General features: G+C 53.2%; 1 protein-coding gene and 1 long non-coding RNA gene across 2 annotated transcripts; one reads left to right on the top strand and one right to left on the bottom strand.

Moving 5' to 3' along the window:
- Positions 1-3,945: 3,945 nt before the first annotated feature.
- Positions 3,946-5,855, bottom strand: NICOL1 (NELL2 interacting cell ontogeny regulator 1). The gene is made up of 4 exons (XM_082390836.1): positions 5,746-5,855; positions 5,296-5,463; positions 5,009-5,097; positions 3,946-4,059 (listed from the first exon to the last, which is right to left on the bottom strand). Exons 1-4 carry the CDS (start codon positions 5,843-5,845, stop codon positions 3,994-3,996), a joined length of 423 nt encoding a protein of 140 aa, XP_082246962.1. The 5' UTR covers positions 5,846-5,855; the 3' UTR covers positions 3,946-3,993.
- A 96-nt stretch (positions 5,856-5,951) lies between these two features.
- Positions 5,952-14,641, top strand: LOC309628144. The gene is made up of 3 exons (XR_014244198.1): positions 5,952-6,333; positions 10,240-10,535; positions 13,949-14,641. It is a non-coding gene; the product is annotated as an uncharacterized lncRNA (long non-coding RNA).
- The last annotated feature ends 5,175 nt before the right edge of the window (positions 14,642-19,816 follow it).

A 19,816-nucleotide genomic window follows, 5' to 3' on the forward strand; every position in this document is an offset into this window, starting at 1 on the left:
CAGGGGTCTGGTCTGTCCTCCCAGTGCTGGGGTGCCCACCCCGCCCTGCCCCGCCGAATTCCGCCCACTCCTCTCGCTTTGGCTGCCCTGACCACCCCGAGATTCCCTGGCCTGATACCACCGCCAGAGCCCCGCAGGTCCCCGACAGGGGTGGCGGGGGTCCTTCACGCAGCAGCGAGACCACCGTCCCCAGATCCCAGAGGCCGGAGTGGGGAGGGCGCCCTGGACCTCCACTGCTCCTGCGGGGAGGAGGCGCCCAACACAGGCCGGTTCATTTAGCAAAACAGCCCTCCACCCCAGGTGAAGAAAGGGACCTGGGGCAGAAAGGGCCTCTGGGGTCACAGGTCGAGGGGGGCTGGGAAGCGGGACCGGGAAGGGCAACAGAGGCGGTGGGAGTGCAGGAGGGAGTGGACCAGAAGACCAGTGGATGGGAAGGAAAAAGAACCAGGGCCAGATCAGAGGCAGCTAACAGGAGCTCCTCCAAGAGAACATGAAGGGGAGGAAACAAGAAGATAAAGGTTATTATCATTACTATTTCCCCAACAGAAGGACAAAAACTCCTGATTAGAACCTGTGCAGCACCTTGAGTGGACCTGCAGTTCTGAGAGCCTCCTGAGGGCAGGAAGGGAGCGAGGCTCCGGAGACCCACCTGCTGCGGGCAGCTGCCAGCCGCTGGACCCAAGCTGCTCACCTCCTCACCAGGAGTCTATGACCCACCCCCCATCCTTCCCTTCAACACAGGTTGGGTGAGTGCCTACCCTCTACTGGGCCCTGAAAAGAACAAAGCTCTGTTCTCCTGGCACTTTACAAGCCAGGGGGTGGGGTGGGGCAGGAAATAAACCAATAACAGAGATCAACACTCCAGTATCCCTTTGGGACAAAGAAAAATAAGTTGGGATAAGGGGCTAAAGAGTGAGGTGGGTGGTGGAGGCCAAGGGGGAACCCCATGGAGAGGGGACAGCATGTACAAAGGCCCTGGGGTGGCAGGGGCTATGAGTTGAATGTGCCAGCAGAAGATAACGTATTTTCAGACAGGCCAGCTCAGAAAGTTTACTTACCACACTGTTTTCTAGGAAGCTACCTGAAGGGATGCCACAGGGAGAAGATGGCATGGAATCTAGGAAACAGTGGCTCCAAACTAGAAGAGTGCAAGGTGGGCAGTGGGCATGCCCAGCTGGCTGGGAGCAGGAGGGCACGGGCCAGGGAGGGGACGTAACGGGAATGACTTGACTGCCAGAGAATGTCAGAATGTGATAAAAGCAGACGAGGGGAACAATAAGGCAAACACAATCTTTAGGGAAAACAAACGCTGTCCCAAGGATAATGCATTCCCAGCATGAAAGATGCTCTTGATCCAATCGGCCAGAAAGCAGTATGACAGCTCCAGGACAGAACCTGAATGCCATGGGCCTTGACGACACGCAAGGCTAAACTCTTTGCCAGAGTCACCTGTGCTGACTCTCCTATCTACTTCTCTAGTTGACAACCCCCTTCAGGCCTTCCCCACCCCCAACCGACCCTGTTCCTGTCAAGGTTGACGATGACCAGGGCTGCCCAATCCAGGGGTCCAGCCTTGGGCCTTGCTTGACCTCAGGAGCATGAGACACGCTGACTTCTTTCCTAAGCCCTGGCCAGTCTCAGTTCTCTTCCTGTCTCATGAGAGCCCATCTCCTCGGGGGTCTCTCATCCCCCTGCCCCCTCAGCACATCGCTCCTCTGTCCACACTCGCCGCGGGGCTCAGCCAGCACTTGTGTCCCAGCCTTCTCTCTCCAGCCCCTTCCCCAGGTGTGTCTGTCTGGTAGCCTCCTGGACCTCTCTGCTAACTCCATCCCTCTTCCCCTCACCCCCTCATCCCTTTCTCTCAAAACACACCCGCAATTCCCACTGGCTCTACTTTCAAATACAACTGGAATCCAGCTCCTCCTCACACTACAGCTCCTGCTGCCACCACCCAGCCCCGGGCCCTCTTCAGCTCTGATGGCTGCGTCACATCCCCACGGGCCCCGACTCTGCCCCTGACCCTGAGCCCATCCTCAACCAGCAGCCAGAAACGTCCCGTTCAAACAGACGTGGACTTGCCCAGACCCCCCAGGGCTCCGGGGAGGCTCCGTCCCTCATGCTGCCCCCTGCCCTCCTGCTGCCCCCTGCCCCTCCTGGGCAGACCCTACACAGCAGGGTCCCCAGCCCTTCTGCCTGTGGTTCCACACCCGTCCACCTGGGCCGTGCCCCTACTCCCTCCCGGAGGGCAGCTCCCCTAAGAGGCTTTCTACGGCCACCCTTGGCTGCCCCCATCATTTATGGTGACAGGAACCCCAGTCCGAGCAAGGGCTCATGGCTGCCCACAAAATACAGGATGCCCAGTTAAACTTCAATTTTGGATAAACCCATAATTTTTAATTTAAGTACGGCCCACATATTGCATGGGCCATGCGTACGCTAAAAAGTACTTATACTAGAAGTGCTTGTACTTTTCACACTGAGAAGCGCTCACTGGTCCTCTGTGTCTGTGAATCTGGCCGCAGGCCAGCAACACGGGCTGCATCCCGCCTGCCTGGCAGCCAGGAGTGGCCGCGTGACAGAGGCCAACCAATGAGACGTGAGCACCGTCTGGGAAGTCGCCTGCCTCTGCTACCGTCCGCTCCTTCCTGGGGCCCCAGGACACGTGGGTCCTGGGCCCTGCCACTGCTGCCCACTCACAGCCAGGCCCGAGGGCCGGCCTAGGCCTGCCATGGCTTCAGCAGCCCCCACCACGGGCTTTCTCTGGCCAGATGTAAAGCTCACAGGCTTCCTCGCCACCAGACACCTAGAGCTCGGCCTCCCACCACGGCCAAGGTAGGAATCTGGTTTGTTCACCGTGATCCTGACACCTGGATCGGCACCTGCACGCCGGGCGGTTCCAGCATCAGAGAACCGAGGACAGAAGAGGTCAAGATCAAGGGTTGGGAAGCCCGTTGGGGCAGGGAAGGGCCTGGAGCAGAGGGTCTGAATAGATACGTGCATTCAGATCACAAAGACAGGCCAGGCCAGGCTGGGCTGGGAACTGGTGCCGTCCTCCAGGCAGTGGACCAGGAGTGTCCAGCTCCACCCACCTGAGACAGCAGAAGCGGGGCAGGGGGGCACGTTGCACTGAGGCGGCCACAACCAGGGAACTAAAGCCCTTGAGAGGCCAAGTGTCCCATAGTGGTCATTTCCAATCGCAGCCCTGCCGCGTTCCTGGATGTTTTTTACAGTGTGCATGTGTTACTTTGAAAAAAAGGTATTAATTTTTACTTTAAAAAACATTCCCAGAATGAACGGAGGGAGGGAGGGAGGGAGAGAGGCCTCCCACCCGGTGCTGTGCGCACGCGTGTGTGGATGCGTGTCTGAGCCAGGAGCTCCTGGCGCCCAGGGGCCGGGCAGGGGTGCGCAGGAGGGACCCAGCAGGCAGGGTGGAAGCTGGGGGCAGGGCCCAGCCCTCTCTTCCCAGAGGAGCTCTCCCCCGCCGCCCAATCGCCCCTCTCCCGACACCCTCAGGCTCCTTGGTCACAGTGGCCTTGCCGTGTGGGGTCCACCAGCTGGACCGCCAGGGAGACCCTGACCACAGGCATCCTCACTGCGGTGCAGAAGAGCCCTGGGAGGGTTGGCGCCGGGGCAGCTGCTCCAGGGACCAGGCCGCCTCTACACCGCCCCCCTCCCCCCGCCTCAAAATCAGTGCAGGCAGGCAAGGAAAGAGGTCCTTGGAAGGCGGACTCTCCGTGGCCACCGTGCCTGTGGGTACGGGTCCACAAGTGTGGCCGGACATGCATACCCTCAACTCTGGCACTGGTGTGGGACAGGTGTCCCGAGGGCCTCAGCCCTCACGGAACAGCTGCAGAAACCTAGGCCCAGAGAGAGTCCCAACTGGGGACTCCAGGGGGCGGCGATGGTGGGCTCTGGTGGCCAGAGCAGGGAGACAGGACACAGGCATGCCGGGCCAGGTGTTTATTGGTGAGGGAGCGGTCTGGCTGAGGGTCCTCAGCGGCCGGCCGGCCAGCAGGCACACAGGGCCCGGCGCTCGGCCTGCAGCAGGAGGGTCTCCGTCTAAAGAGCAACAAGGGGCCGTCAGGGCGCCGCCCGCTGCCCCCCGCCCCCCAGCTCCCGAGGGCCCTCCAGCTCCTGGCTTCCCCCCAAAACCCACTGGCAGTCCTGTCTCCACCCGTTCCCAAGACTCTCATAGCCTGAACTGGACTATGTGAGGACAACCCCAGCCCCAGCTCTGCAGACTTTGACGGCAGGGGACCCTCTGCTGCCCTCCAGACGCCCCCCTCCCGGCCCAGAGCCTCTGCGATCCTGGGCCCGTCCTGCCCTCCTCAGCCCCACACCGGGACGACTTTCCCCAGCTTCCGCTCAGCACACACACCGGCTCTCAGGGGCCCCTCTCACACCTCCCCCGACCCCCAGGGTGGGCTGGGGCTGCTCCTCTCAGGAACCCAGCTCCCGACTCAATGAAACTCAGGCCCCTTGGCCCCCAGGGGGCGCCACAGGTCTCAGGCCGGGCCCTTGGGAATTGCCCAGAAAAGGGGAGCAGGGTGGGGTCTCCCCTTCTTTCTACTTCTAGGAATGCGCTCCCTTTCTCAGAAGGAGTACATGTATCTGTCACAAATGGAAACTCCGTCGGCTGACGGGGCTGACCCCTGGCACCTGTGCACGCACCCGCCCCTCCCCAGGTGAGGCCGGGGGCAGGGAACCCCCCAGACAGCTGCGCCCAAGCCAACGTTCCGTGCCCAGCAAGCCCTACGCACCCGCTTCCGACCGCCTCTTCCCCCGCCTCGGTTTCTCCCCTCCCACTGGGCCTCAGCACTCCCCCCGGAACAGGCTGCACTGGGACTGGCTGTCCTTCTCGGTGACCCCCGGGAGAAGTGCCGGCGAGGCCCTGGGGAGGAGGGGAACCGGACTGCCCCCGCCCTCCCACACTGCGGCCGGAAACAGTGTGGCGGTTATGTGAGAGGGGCGTCCCTCCTCCCCACCCGCCTCTCCTCGGGAGGCTCACCCGCGCGTCCAGGCTGCAGGCCGTCTTCCGCAGGTCCTGCAGAGCGCGCTGCATGAACTCGAAAGCGTGGCAGTCCACGCACGGGCGGCCTGCGGGGGGCGCGGGTCAGGACGCGGGGCGCGTTCCCAGCCCGCACCCACCGGAGCAGCGGCCTCCGTGCGCCCCCCACCTCCCACCCGAGGGGGCGCGGGGCCCACCCTAGGAACAAAGGCGAGCCACGCCCCTCCCGCACGCCCGGGTGCGGTCAGGGCCAGGGGGAGCCCTCGGCAGACGCGCGCGGCACCTACTCTGCGCGGGGACGGCGCTCCCGGCGGCGGGTTCCGCGCGGGCCTGGGCGCCCAGCAGCGCGACGCTCAGCAGCAGCAGCAGCAGCAGCGGCGGCGGCGGCGGCGGCGACCTCGGGGGCCTGCACGGCGGCGAGGGGGCCATGGCCGAGCGGAGGGAGCCCGGGCGCCCTGCAGCAGCCGAGGGTCAGCAGCGCCCGCACCTCCGGCCAGCGAACACCCACCCCGGAACCCGGCCTCGCGAGCCCCTACCCCACCCCGACCTCCGCGGACCAGCGAACCCACCTCCAGGGCCCGCCCCCCGGGACGAGCGAACCCCCCCACCCGGCCCACCGGGTCTCGCGGCTCCCCACCCCGGCCCCTCCACCCCCGCCACGCCCCCCCCGGGCCCAGAGACCCCTTCCCTCTCCCTCCCCCCCACCCCGGCCCAGCGAACCCCCACCCCGCCTTTACCGCGATTGGGGACGCCGCGACAGCAGCGCCGGCGACTCGGGAAGACTTGCGGCGTCCCGCGCGCACCGCGCATGCGCCCCGACCCCGCCCGGGTCCCCATCAGACGTCGTCGTCATGGAAACCCCGGGACTGCGCGAACAGCTAGCTTAAAGGGACCGAGGTGGCTCCTGGGCTCCGTGTGCCCAGCCCCGGGCGGGATCTGCGCCTAGAGCACCGTCAGGCCCACAGGCCACGGAGTGGGGAGGGCTTCTTGGAGGAGGCGGCTCCTGGATAACACCTCCAGAGCCACTGCCGGCCGGAATTAAGCCAAGGAAGCGCGAAATCTGCCGCGGGAGCTCGGCGGTCCCGGGGCTTGGGGTGTCCCTGGGCCGATCCTGAGGGAGGGGCTCGAGGCACGCCAGGGATTGGGGGCCAGTGAATGCAAAGGCGCGGCCTCTGCTCCCGGGCCAGTGGGGTCCAGTCGGGTCGGATTGCTCCGGGGAGATCGGGGCCAGGAGCGACCCAGGCCCGTGGGCCGGTGGGGGATCCGCTCTCTCCGCTCCTGACTCGGGCCCAGCCTTGCCCCTGCGCCTCAGGGGAGAGGGACAGGTGAGAAGCCCATCGGCCTGCCGTGTCCCCCCTCCGCCACTCCGCTCCCTGACACCTATTTGCCACACACCCCCACCCCCGCTGCATGACCTCGGAGGGGTCACTTGGCCTCTCTATGCCCTTTGCTCCCTCGTGACCACACAAGGTTGTTGGAAGTAAAGAGCCGAGTGTGGCCCCCGCGGGCGCCCCGATGCGCGGGTTTCAGGTCCCCGCCAGGCCCACGCGTGCGGGGGAGACCCGGTCCCTCTGAGAGGGGTGGTGTCCACTTGGCGTCTACTTGGTCTCTACGAGGCGCAGCACTGATGCAGAGGCCGCGACCTCCGGAGAGTGCGCCCAGGCCCACGTCCCCGCCTGAGTGCCGGAGCCCGCGCTGTGCGGGGCAGCGCCCGGCCCCCTTCCTGGTGGGCAGCGCCGGGCCAGATGCCCTCTGCCCCACCCCCGGGCCTTGGGTCAGCTGTCGCCCCGGCACGGGATGGGACGTCCGCGGCCCCGACCGGACGAGGGTTTGCTGACCTAGGGGAGGGGGCAGTGCTCGTGAGCGCCACTCTCTCCTCCCCGTCGGGCTCAGGGTCAGGCTCGTGCTGCAGCCCGGGCCTGGGCGGGGGGCTTCCGGAAACGCGGGCCGGCCCGGCGCAGCGGCTGGGGGGCCAGCGGGCGGCATTCCCGGACGTGCGCATTTCCGCGCCCTTTATCCGGAGCCCCGTGCCCGGGTCGCAAGGTCACAGCCACCAAGTGGGGCGGGGCGAGGCGGCCGGCCCTGAGCAGCAGCCCCGCGGGGCCACTGGGTTGGGACTTGTGGCCGGAGGGCGCCACACGGCATGGGCTTTTTCTACCTGTCGTCCCGTCCCGCTGCCTCCGGATCGCGGCCCGCTCCTGCCCCGCTGTCCCCGCGCGCGCACGGGCAAGGCTCGGGGAGACCTCGGCGGCGGTGCGGTGGAAGGCACAGCTGCGGACTCGTGGATCCATCAAAGTGTCCCTTCTCCCGCTTCCCCGGCACGGCCCAGCCTGACCATCCCTGCCCCGCACACCCTCGAGCCCCTGGCCGCATCCTCCCCGCAACTGTGACTCTCTAACGAGGGGACCGCGCCACCGGTCCGCCGGGCGGAACCTCAGGGCTGCCCGGGTCCTGAGTGCCCGGCCACACACTTCTTCTCCGCCCCCCCCCACCCCGCCACCCCTGCCAGCGCCGTTGTTCCCTCACCCTAGCCTACTTCCTCCTCCCTCTCCCCTCCCCAGGGGTACGATTTTCTTTCCCCACTGGTTCTTCTCTTCAGCGAGCAGGCTGTGATGTCTTTCATATCCAAATATGACAAACTTCGTGAGCCCCTCGCCCCCCCCCCATCACCTCTCCTGGCTGTCCAATTTCTCCCCTTCTCTCTTGAGCCTACACCCGTCCAGCCAGCGTCCCGGCACTGCCCTGACCCACCTAAAGCATCCAAGGACCAGTCCTCAGGCCTCCCCACTGGCCATCAGTGGCCCCGTGTCCCCTCCCCTCCTCGCTCCACCTTCGCCCCCCACCTCTTCATGTCCCGTCCTCAGGGCCATGTCCTTTGCGACCTTGTCCAATCGCAGCTGTAAAAACCAGCCATGCAGTTCCAGGTGCCCCATCCAGCTGCCCTGGACACCTCCACTTGGAGAATAGACTTCTCAAGGTCAGCATGTCCAAATCTGACGTCCCGACTTCACCCTCCATCTGCTGTCCCTCTTCCCCCCAGAATAAAACCCAACAGCTGCCCACAGCCTTCCCCATCTCTGGCGAGGGCAGTGCATCCTGGCAGATGCTCAGACCAAACCCGCAGCAGTCCTTCTAGAAATCCTGTGCACTCCACCCTCAGAGCCACCAGAATCATTCTCCGAGCCAGGCTCCACGCCCCTGGTCCACACTGCTCCTCACCTGCACGCTTTTTTTTTTTTTAATATTTTATTTATTTAATTATTTATTTATTTTTGGCTGCATTGGGTCTTAGTTGCAGCAAGCGGGGTCTTCGTGGCGGCACGCAGGCTTCTCTAGTTGCCGGGCACAGCCTCTCCAGTTGTGGCATGCAGGCTCTTTAGTTGTGGCACGCGGGCTCTTCAGTTGCCCCACGGGCTTAGTTGCCCTGCGGCATGTGGGATCTTAGCTCCCCGACCAGGGCTCGAACCCGCGTCCCCTGCATTGGCAGGCAGATGCTTAACCACTGCGCTACCAGGGAAGTCCTTCACCTGGACTCTTGAGCCCTCTCACCATCTCTGTGTAGCTCACCTCCTTGTGGTCCAGTTGCCCTAAGACAGCCAGAGGGATCTTTCTTATTTTCTTTTTTAAATTGTGGTAAAATAAATATAAGATAAAATTTACCATCTTAACTATTTTTAGGTGTGTACAGTTCAGTGGCATTAAGTGTGGTTCACAGTATTCACCGTATTGTACAGCCATCACCACCACCCATGAGTAGAATTTTTTCATCTTCCCAAACTGAAACTCTGTCCTCATTAAACACTAACTCCTCTCTCCCCCAGCGCCTAGCACCCACCATCTACTTTCTGTCTCTGTGTATTTGACTCCTCCAGGGACCTCATATAAGTGGAAATGCACAGTATTTTGTCCTTTTGTGACTGGCTTGTTTCACTGAGCAGAATGTCCTCAAGGTTCACCCACATTTTAGCAGGTGTCGAGATTCCCTTCCTTTTTTTTTTAAAGTATTTGTTATTTATTTATTTATGACTGTTTTGGGTCTTCGTTTCTGTGTGAGGGCTTTCTCTAGTTGTGGCAAGCGGGGGCCACTCTTCATCGCGGTGCGCGGGCCTCTCACTATCGCGGCCTCTCTCGTTGCGGAGCACAGGCTCCAGACGCACAGGCTCAGTAATTGTGGCTCACGGGCCCAGCTGCTCCGCGGCATGTGGGATCTTCCCAGACTAGGGCTTGAACCCGTGTTCCCTGCATTGGCAGGCAGATTCTCAACCACTGCGCCACCAGGGAAGCCCTCCCTTCCTTTTTAAGGCTGAATAATATTCCACTGTGTGTATGGACCACATTTTGCTTCCATTCACATGCGGGTGCTTCCATGCTTTCGCTGTTGTGAATAGTGCTGCTATGACAGAGGGACCTTTTAAATCATCATCAGACGCTGCCCCCTCTCTGCTCACAGCCCTCCACGGATCCCGTCTCACCCCAGTGACAGTCCAAGCCCTGATGTGCCTGGGAGGCTGTCTGCCTGCCAATCTTCCCTCCCACCCCTTACCTGCCCACGCCATGCCAGCCACATAACCTCCTTGCCAGGCCGCAGGGGACACTCTGCTGCTCCTGCCCCAGGGCCTTCTCTCGAGCTGGGCCCACCTGTTTCCAAGGATGCCACAGCCTTCTTCCTCTCTCCCTTGAGGCTCTGCTCAAGTATTTCCTTCTCAGTGAGAGCCAGCCCACCCATCCTGTGTACTATAGCTGCCAACCTACCCCACATGGCTTAATGGGCTCAGGCTGCCGTAACAAAAACAAACTGGGTGGCTTAAACGTCCTCAGAGTCCTGGAGGCTGGACGTCCAAGATCAAGGTTCTCACCAGTTTGGTTTCTGACTCTCTTCCTGGCCTTCTCCCTGTGTGCACGCAGAGGGAGAGAAAACAGAGGAGAGACATCCAGGGAGCAAGGCTCTGGTGTCTCTTCCTAAAAGGACACTAATCCTATCAGATCAGGGCCCCACCCCTCTGACCTCATTTAGCCTGTTTTCTTCCTTAGGGGCCACATCTCCAAATACAGCCACCCTGGGGATTAAGGCTTTGATACATTAATTGGGGGGGGGGGGGCGGGAACAGTCCATAACACCATCCCATCCTCTCCAGTCCCTCTTACCCCATCCTGCATTTTTCCTTTTCCTTACACTCTCACCTGACTCACTAGGTACTTTATTAAATACGTTGATCCTTCCTTGTATCCAGAGCTCTCAGGTGTGGGGGGCAGTTTTGCCCTCAGGGATACTTGGCAATATCTGGAGGCATTTTGGACGGTCGCAGCTGGGAGGAGAGGTGCTACTGAACCCACTGGGTAGACGTCAAGGGTGCGGCTAAGCATCCTGCAAAGCAGGACGACCCCACAAAGGATGATCCGGCCCAAACTGTGGACAGAGCAGCAGTTGAGGAGCCCCGGTCTGTATCTTCTCGCCAGAAGGCCAGGCCCTCCCTACCGGGTGCTCAGAAGATGCGCAGGAAGCGTGACTGCGTGAGCGCGGGCCCAGGTAAGCAGGAGACGGGCCTACGCAGGCGGAGAGGCGCTGGCTGTGCAGCCCAGGCCTGGGAGGAGCTGCTTGGCCAGGGCTTGGACCAGACAGGACGAAGGGGGCAGGGAGTGGGAGGAGCCGCGTGCTGGCGGGGCCCTGTGGGCAGCTGGGGAAAGGAGCAGCCCTCGGGGTGGGGAAGTGAAAGGGTGCAGGGTGGACGCCTTGTGGGGCCTGGGTTCCGAGCCACTGTCCAGCTGGAGATTGAAGCACAGAAGTCAGCATGAAGGTGGCCTGCACAATGACTCCAGGACGCTCTGGGGATGAATCCCTTTGACGCCCCAGAGCCCTCATCCCCTCCAGACTCTCCCCGGCCGCCACCACTGTGGGGCTGAGGTGCGGGTCCAGGGGCGTCTCATCAGGCACTGGGGAGAGGCTGCTCGTGCTTGCCGTGGGCTCTGCCCTGGACAGCCTCTCGGGGACCTTCTCCCCTGTCCAGGGCAGGTCTGCCCACCGCCCCCAGCTCTCAGCAGTCAGGCTGCCCTCACCTCCCCCCTCACTTACCTCCCCCGCCAAGGGAAAACCCAGATGGGGAGGTGGAGCCCAGGGGAGTCGCCAATGACCCCGGAGGAGGTGGGGAGGGACTGGCAGGGGTGGGTTCAAGGGGCAGAGGTCATCAGGTTAACTCTGCCCAGGCCCTGCCAGCAAACAGAGCTGGGAGAAGAGGCATGAGAGTCTGGGCTTCGTGGCTCCGGGGTTAGCGGTTTAGGTCCAGAGTGAGTCTGATGCACACGCACCACTCGTTCGGCAGGGAAGGGACCCCAGGAGTGAGCCCAGGCCTCCTCTCCTGGCCTGCAGGCCTGGCAGTCAGCTGTCTTGATATCGAGGGTGAAGGGAAGAAGGGTTGTAACACAAGAGCTGGCTGCGGCATGAAGCTGCAAAGTCCATGCCCCGGCATACGCCAGGAAAGTGTAGACAAGGGAATTATTTGGAAATGGTTCTGGACTCATGATGATTCTCGTGGCAAGTGGCAGAAGGAAATTCAGATGATCCCTAACAGGAAGCATCCTCATCTTAAGCCTTGGAAAACCCGAGCAGAATGGACAAAAAACACATGATCTACCTCTATGCTGTCTGCAAGAGGCTCGCTTTAAATCCAAAGACATAAATAGATTGAAGGTGAAAGGATGAAAAAGGGTATTCCCTGCAAATAACAACCAAAAGAGAGCAGGGGTGGCTAAACTAATATCAGACAAAATAGACTTTAAATCGAAAAAGTTTACAAGAGACAAAGAAGGACATTACATGTTAATAAAAGGTTTGATACAGCAAAAAGATATGACAAATATAAATGTTTACACACCTAATGACAGACCATGAAAATATATGAAGCAAAAAACTAATGGAATTAAAGGGAGAAACAGACAGTTCTACAATAACAATTGGAGACTTCAATACCCCACTCATAATATTGGCTAGAACGACCAGACGGAAGATAAGTAAGGAAACAGAGGACCTAAGCAACGCAGTGAGCCAACCAGATCTAACAGTCATGCCCAGGACACTCCACCCAGTGACAAAAGTACACACATCCTTCTCAGGTGCCCATGGGGCGCTTTCCAGGAGAGACCGTATATTAAGTCACTAATTAAATCTCAATCGTTTTTTTTCTTTTGGCTGCGCTGTGTGGCCTGCGGGATTTTAGTTCCCTGACCAGATATTGAACCCATGCCCTCGGCAGCGAGAGCACAGAATCCCAACCGCTGGACCACCAGGGAATTCCCATCAATAGATTTTAAAAGCTAGATACCATAAAAAGTACATTCTCTGACCACCACAGGATGATGCTGGAAATCAATAACAGAAGGAAAAGTGGAACATTACAGAACCAAAGGATCAAAGAAGAAATCAAAAGGGAACTTGGAAATTACTTGGAGAGGAAGGAAAACAAAAACAAAACATACCAAAACTTATGGGACACCACGAAAGCAGTGATAAGGGGGAAATTAGAGCTATAAATACATTTTTTAAAAAGATCTCAAATCAACAACCTAATTTTACAACTTAAGGAGCTAGAAAAAGAAGAACAAACTAAACCTAAAACTAGCAGAAGGAGGGAATTCCCTGGTGGTCCAGTGATTAGGACTTGGCAATTTCTCTGCCGAGAGCGCGGGTTCAATCCTTAGTTGGGGAACTAAGATCCCAAAAGCTGCGAGGCACAGCCAAACAAAACAAAACAAGACAAAAAACTAGCAGAAGTAAAGAAATAAAGCTTAGATTAGGGTGGAGATAAATGAAATAGAGAATAGAAAAACAACAGAGAAAAATCAATGAAACAAAAAGTTGGTTCTTTGAAAATACCAACAAAATTGACAAACCATTAGCTAGATGGACTAAGAACAAGAGAGAAGACTCAATTTACTAAAATCAGACATGAAAGTGGAGGCATCACTACCAATTCAACAGAAATAAAAAGGAAATAAAAAGGATTACAAGAGAGTGAACAATTGTACACCAACAAATTGGATAACCTAGATGAAATGGACAAGTTCCTAGAAGCACAAAACCTACTAAGACAAAATCATGAGGAAATAGGAATTCCGAATAGACCCATAACTAGTGAGGAGATTGAATCAATAATCAAAAATCTCCTAACAAAGAAAAGCCCTGGATCTGATGGCTTCACTGGTGAATTCTAGCAAACATTTAAAGAAGTATTAACACCAATCCTTCTCAAACTTTTCCAAAAAATTGAAGAGTATGAAATATTTCCTAACGCATTCCATAAAGTCAGCATTACCTGATACCAAGGCCGGAGAGGCACTAGAAGAAAACTGCAGACCAACAGTCCTTATGAACATCGATGCAAAAATCCTCAACAAAATACAAGCAAACTGATCAGGAGCATGTTAAAAGGATTATATTGGGAGGGGTGAAGGGGTGATTCCAAGGCGTGGGTAATACTCTGCTTCTTGATTCAGATGTTGGAGACACAGTGTGTTTACTTTGTGGAAGTTCAACTGTGTATTTATGATTTCTGCACATTTCTGTATGTATTTACTAAAAAAAAAAAGATTACTTATATTTTTAAACAAAGAATGAGACAAAATAAACACACGTTTGCTCAGAGACAGAATGTCCTTAGGAAGGAAATTCTAAAGGATGTAGTTCAGGCTGAGATAAAGAGCTCCTAGATAGAAGATCTGGAACTAACTGGGGGGCAAAGTAAGAGGAAAATCTGGGGGTAAATACAGTATAAAGAAGCCATGACTCCACTAAACAACAATAAAAAGATAAATTTAAAATATGTGGCAACATATAAATCAGGAAGGGGTTAATAGAGTTAAAGTGCTCTGGATAAAATACCCAAAGGATCTGTATTTCTGGTAGGAGGGTGAAAGTATTATTAAGTATATTTTGTCACTCTTTTACAGGTTCATTCAGGTGTGATTGACATGCAATACACAATTTGATCGATTTTGACGTATACATGTGAAAATTAATAAAGGGAAACCTCACTGAAATGGAGTCAGGAGGCCAGAAGGGGGAGCTCTCATGCAGTACCACTCAAAGTTGGTCACAGGAAGAATCATCAATTACAGGTCCCCACAGGAAAAGATGTACAGGGCATCTCCCACAAGAAATCCACTTCCCCAGAAACTCAGCCAGAATCCATCACCACTCTGAACTCTCACTTTTCTCCAATGGACTTTGGTTCAAAACAACTGCCAACTTCCTCCTTTTTCTCTATAAAATAACGTTCCTCTCCTTTGTTAGACTTGCCTTTGGCCTTTGTATAGCATGCTTGTCCCAAGTCGCAATTCTCTGCTGTTCCCAAGTAAACCCATTTTTGCTGGTAGAACAACTGTTTCATTTTGAAGGTCAGCATGCACCTGTGATGCGATTACCACCATGAAGATAAGGAACATACCCACCACCACCCAAAGACCCTCGTCTCTCTTTGCAATCTCCCCTCCTGCTTCTCACTGGCACCTCCCCCCAAGATAACCACCAATCCGCTTTCTGTTGCTAGTTTGCATTTTCTACAATTTTATGTAAGTGGAATCATACAATATATTCTATTTTTTGTCTGTCTTCCTTAAATTAGTAAAATTATTTTGAGATTTGTCTATGTCGTTGGGTGCATCAATAGTGCGTTCTTTTTACTGGTGAGTAGTGTTGCATTGTGTGGAAAAACCACAATTTGTTTGTGCATTCACTTGTTGATAGACATTTGGATAATTTCCAGTATTTGGCTATTACAAATAAAGCTGCTCTGAATATTCACATACAAGTCTTTGTATGGACATGGATTTTCTATTTCATTATTTATTTATTTATTTTTGGCTGCGTTGGGTCTTCATTGCTGCGTGTGGGCTTTCTCTAGTTGTGGTGAGCGGGGGCTACTCTTCGTTGTGGTGCTTGGGTTTCTCATTGCGGTGGCTTCTCTTGTTGTGGAGCATGGTTTCTAGGCATGCGGGCTTCAGCAGTTATGGTGCTCGGGCTTCAGTAGTTGTAGCTCACGGGCCCTAGAGCACAGGCTCAGTAGTTGTGGGCACACAGGCTTAGTTGCTGCGTGGCATGTGGGATATTCCCGGACCAGGGCTCAAACCCGTGTCCCCTGCATTGGCAGGCGGATTCTTAACCACTGTACCTCCAGGGAAGTCCCTGGACATGTATTTTCATTTGAGGGCTTTTATAGCCCTACTTAACATCTTTTAATCTTTCTCCTACCTTCCTGGATATTTCAGATAGTTATAATAAACTTTAATGCCCTTGTCTACTGATTCTATTATCTGTCTCATTTCTGGTTCTGTTCCGATTGATTTTTTTCCCCTTTATTATGAGTTGTATTTTCCTGCTCCTTTATGTTTATGGTAAATTTTATCGGATACCAGATATTGTAATTTTTATAGTGTTGGGTCATTGGGATTTTTTTCTTTTTTATATGTTTTTGAGCTTTGTTCTGGAATGCAGTTAGTTACTTGGAAATAATTTGATCCTTTTGGGTCTTCCTTTTAGGTTTCGTTAGGTGGGCTCAGAAAACTCCTTAGTCTGAGCCATTTTGACCTTAATACTAAGTAACAGCTTTCTGAGAGCTCTACTCAATGCCCCGCGGCCACTGCGAACCTCTTTCTGGCCCGTGTGAACTATGAGGAATGTTCCACTTTCCCTGTTCCAGGGTCTTTCCCAGCCTCGGGGCACTTCTGTACATGCTGAGAACTGGAGGGGACACACAGCAGAGCCCCAGAGCTGAGCCCCAGAGCTTTGCCTTTTCCCTCTGCAACTCTGCCCGAAAAGTTCTAGTCACCTTGGGCTCCCCAGATGCTGAACTCTGTCTCTTGAAGCCACGGGCATACCCAGCTTTATTTGGGTTCCGCCTCCCTGTCCTGCAGCCTGGGAAGTTCCTCCAGGGGCAGGCTGGCCAACCGTGGAACTCACCTTGCTGTTTCCCTTCTCCCAAGGATCACTGTTCTGCAATGCCTGTCGTCTACTGCCTGAAAACCTTTGTTTCATATTTTGTCCATTATTTTTAGATATGTAAAGTGTTAAGCTGCCATGTGGGAGCCCTCCGGGTGACCAAAGCCACATAATGTCAATAGCTCGTTCACCTGTCCGTGCCAAAGGCTGTCATGGGACAGCAATGCAAAAAACTGCTGAAGTGAGAGTGACCAGACTTGTTCTGGATCCCTGTTTACTAAAGGTTGCTGAAGGAGAGCATTCTTGATTATATAAGACATTTGAGCTGAATCTCCAAAAGGATTTTATCCAGAGGACCAGTATCTTAATAAGCGAAAAACCTACTTTGCCCACCATGCTCTCCAGCAGGGCACCATGGGGGTATTGTGCTTCTCAGAGCTCTGCCCCACGAACAAAGCATGTGAAGCGTGAACTGGCTGAGACCATTTTCAAGGTTGGACAAGTCATAGATCCAGCGACCGGAAAGTGCTGTGCAGGAACCACCTACCTGGAGAGTCCGGTCAGTCTGGAAACCACCCACCTAACCAAAAACCTGGAAGAACTTGATCTCTCTTCAACACAGTGAAGGGGGGATCAGAAAACAGAGCCAAAAGGGAAGGAGTTCTAAATTTGCTTTAGGGAAAACTTCTTCTCTTTCCTCACAAACCATCCAGTTTCTCTTCTGGTATTTATGACATAGCTAAAAGTAAATGAAATAAAGACCTTGTTATAATTTTTCATGAAGGTTTATGGTCATGTTTCAAAAATAAAAAATAAAGCGGTAGGCCATATGACCATACATGGAAATTGGTATTATTCATTTCATTTTATTTATTTCTTTAAGATTTATTTATTTATTATTTTTAAAAATATATTTATTTATTTATCATTTATTTATTTATCTTGGCTGTGCCCGGTCTTAGTTGCGGCACGTGGGATCTTCGTTGAGGCACACAAGATCTTTCGTTGCGGTGGGTGGGCTTCTCTCTAGTTGTGGCACACGGGTTCCAGAGCACGTGGGCTCTGTACTTTGCAGCACGCAGGCTCTTTAGTTGAGGCACACGAGCTCAGTAGTTGTGGTGCATGGGCTTAGTTGCCCTAAGGCATGTGGGATCTTAGTTCCCTGACCAGGGATCCAACCCACGTCCCCTGCATTGTAAGGAGGATTCTTTACCACTGGACCACAGGGAAGACCCAGTGTTATTCATTTTAGACTGTAATAAGTGAAACAGACCCATTGTAACTGCTGGTGAAACTACTCAAAAAAATATATATATATATATAAACAGAATGAATAACTTTTAAACTAATGTGTGTGATAAAATGAATGGTAAAGAATAATCAATCCAGGGGCTTCCCTGGTGGTCCAGTGGTTAAGATGTCACGCTTCCAATGCATGGGGCACGGGTTCGATCCCTGGTTTGGGAAGATCCCACATGCCACGTGGCGCAGCCAAAATAAATAAATAAGTAAAAATTAAAATTAAAAAAAAAAAGAATAATCAGGGACTTCCCTGGTGGCACAGTGGTTAAGAATCGACCTGCCAATGCAGGGGACAGGGGTTCGAGATCTGGTCTGGGAAGATCCCACATGCCGTGGAGCAGCTAAGCCCGTGCGCCACAACTACTGAGCCTGTGCTCTAGAGTCCACGAGACACAACTACTGAGCTCACGAGACACAACTACTGAGCCAGCGCACGTAGAGCCCGTGCTCCGCAACAAAGAGTAGCCCCCACTCTCCGCAACTAGAGAAAGCCCACGCACAGCAATGAAGACCCAACGCAGACAAAAATAAATTAAAAAAGAAGAAGAAGAATCAATCCAAAAGAAGACACAAAAAGAGAGAACCAACATATCAATGATTTTTATTCAACGATAATGGACAAAATGTTCCACTTAACAGACAAATATTGTCACTCTAAAAAACAACAACAACAACAAAACCAACACAACTATATGCTGTTTATATGGGACACAACTACATCATAAGGATACAGAAAGGTTGAAAGTAAAAGGATGGATAAAAAGTATATTATGTAAATACTCATTAAAAACAAGCCCAGTATCACTATGTTAATATCAGATAAAATAGATTTTAAGGCACGAACAAAAGAAACATAGATGAATCCACTATAATGGTTGGAGACTTCGATACCCCTCTATCAGAAACGGGTAGATCCAGCAGGCAGAGATCAGGAAGGACGTGGTGAAGTCAGCAGCACTATCAATGAACTGCGTAAAAGGGACATCTATAGACTGCATCATCCAACAACAGCAGGATACACATTCTTCTCAAAGTCACTGGAAACAATCATCAAGACAGACCACATTCAGGGCCATAACACACTCCTTGACAAATGTAAAAGTATAGAAATCATGCAGTGTCTGCTCTCAGACCACAATGGAATTAAACTGGAAATCAGTAAGAGAAAGATAGCTGGAAAATCTCCAAATACTTGGCGATTTAAAAACACACTTCTATGGATGCAACTAGAGATGATCATACTGAGTGAAGTAAGTCAGAAGGAGAGAGACAAGTACCATATGATATCATCTATATGCAGAATCTAAAATATGGCACAAATGAACCTATCTACGAAACAGAAACAGACTCATAGACGTAGAGAACAGACTTGTGGTTGCCGAGGGGGAGGGGGGAAGGAGAGGGATGAACTGGGCGTTTGGGGTTGGTAGATGCAAACTATTATATAGAGAATGGATAAACAACAAGGTCTTACTGTATAGCACTGGGAAATATATTCAATATCCTGTAATAAACCATAATGCAAAAGAATAAAAAAAAAGAATGTCTATATGTGTATATCTGAGTCACTTTGCTGTACAGCAGAAATAAACACAGCATTGTAAATCAACTATACTTCAATAAAAAATAAATGAAAAAAAACCCCACACACTTCTAAATAACACATGAATCAAAGAAGAAATCTCAAGAGAAATTAAAAATAATTTGAACTAAATGAAAATAAAACAACTTATCAAAATTTGTGAGATTCAGCAAAAGCAGTGCTTAGAGGGAAATGTATAGCATTGACTGCATATATTGGAAAAGAAGAAAGCTCTATAATCAACAATCTAAGCTTCTACCTTGGGAAACTAGAAAATGAAGAGCAAATTAAATCCAAAGTAAGCAAAAGAGGGGCTTCCCTGGTGGTGCAGTGGTTAAGAATCTGCCTGCCAATGCAGGGGACACAGGTTGGAGCCCTGGTCCGGGCGATCCCACATGCCACAGAGCAACTAAGCCCGTGCGCCACAACTACTGAGCCTGCGCTCTAGAGCCCGCGTGCCACAACTACTGAGCCCGTGTGCCACAACTACTGAGCCCGTGTGCCACAACTACTGAAGCCCACGCACCTAGAGCCCGTGCTCTGCAACAAGAAGAGCCACCACAGTGAGAAGGCCGCACACCGCAATGAAGAGTAGCCCCTGCTCGCTGCAACTAGAGAAAGCCCACACAGCAACGAAGACCCAACGCAACCATTAATAAATAAATAAATAAATAAATAAATAAATAACTAACTTTAAAAAGCAAAAGAAAACAAATAATAAAACTTAGAGCAGAAATTAATGAAATTGAAAAGAGAAAATAATAGAGAAAATCAATATGACAAAATAAAATTTGTATTTTATGACAAAACAAGAAATATTTATTTTTAGCTTTTTTTTGTTGTTGAAGTATAGTTGATTTACAATGTCGTGTTAATTACTGCTGTACAGCAAAGTGATTCCGTTTTACATATACATACATTCTTTTTTTAATATTCTTTTCCATTATGGCTTATCATAGGATATTGATATGTGCTATACAGTAGGACCTTATTGTTT

This window comes from Balaenoptera borealis, assembly GCF_965194805.1.
Source record: "Balaenoptera borealis genome assembly, chromosome: 4".
Classification (NCBI taxonomy): Eukaryota; Metazoa; Chordata; class Mammalia; order Artiodactyla; family Balaenopteridae; genus Balaenoptera; species Balaenoptera borealis.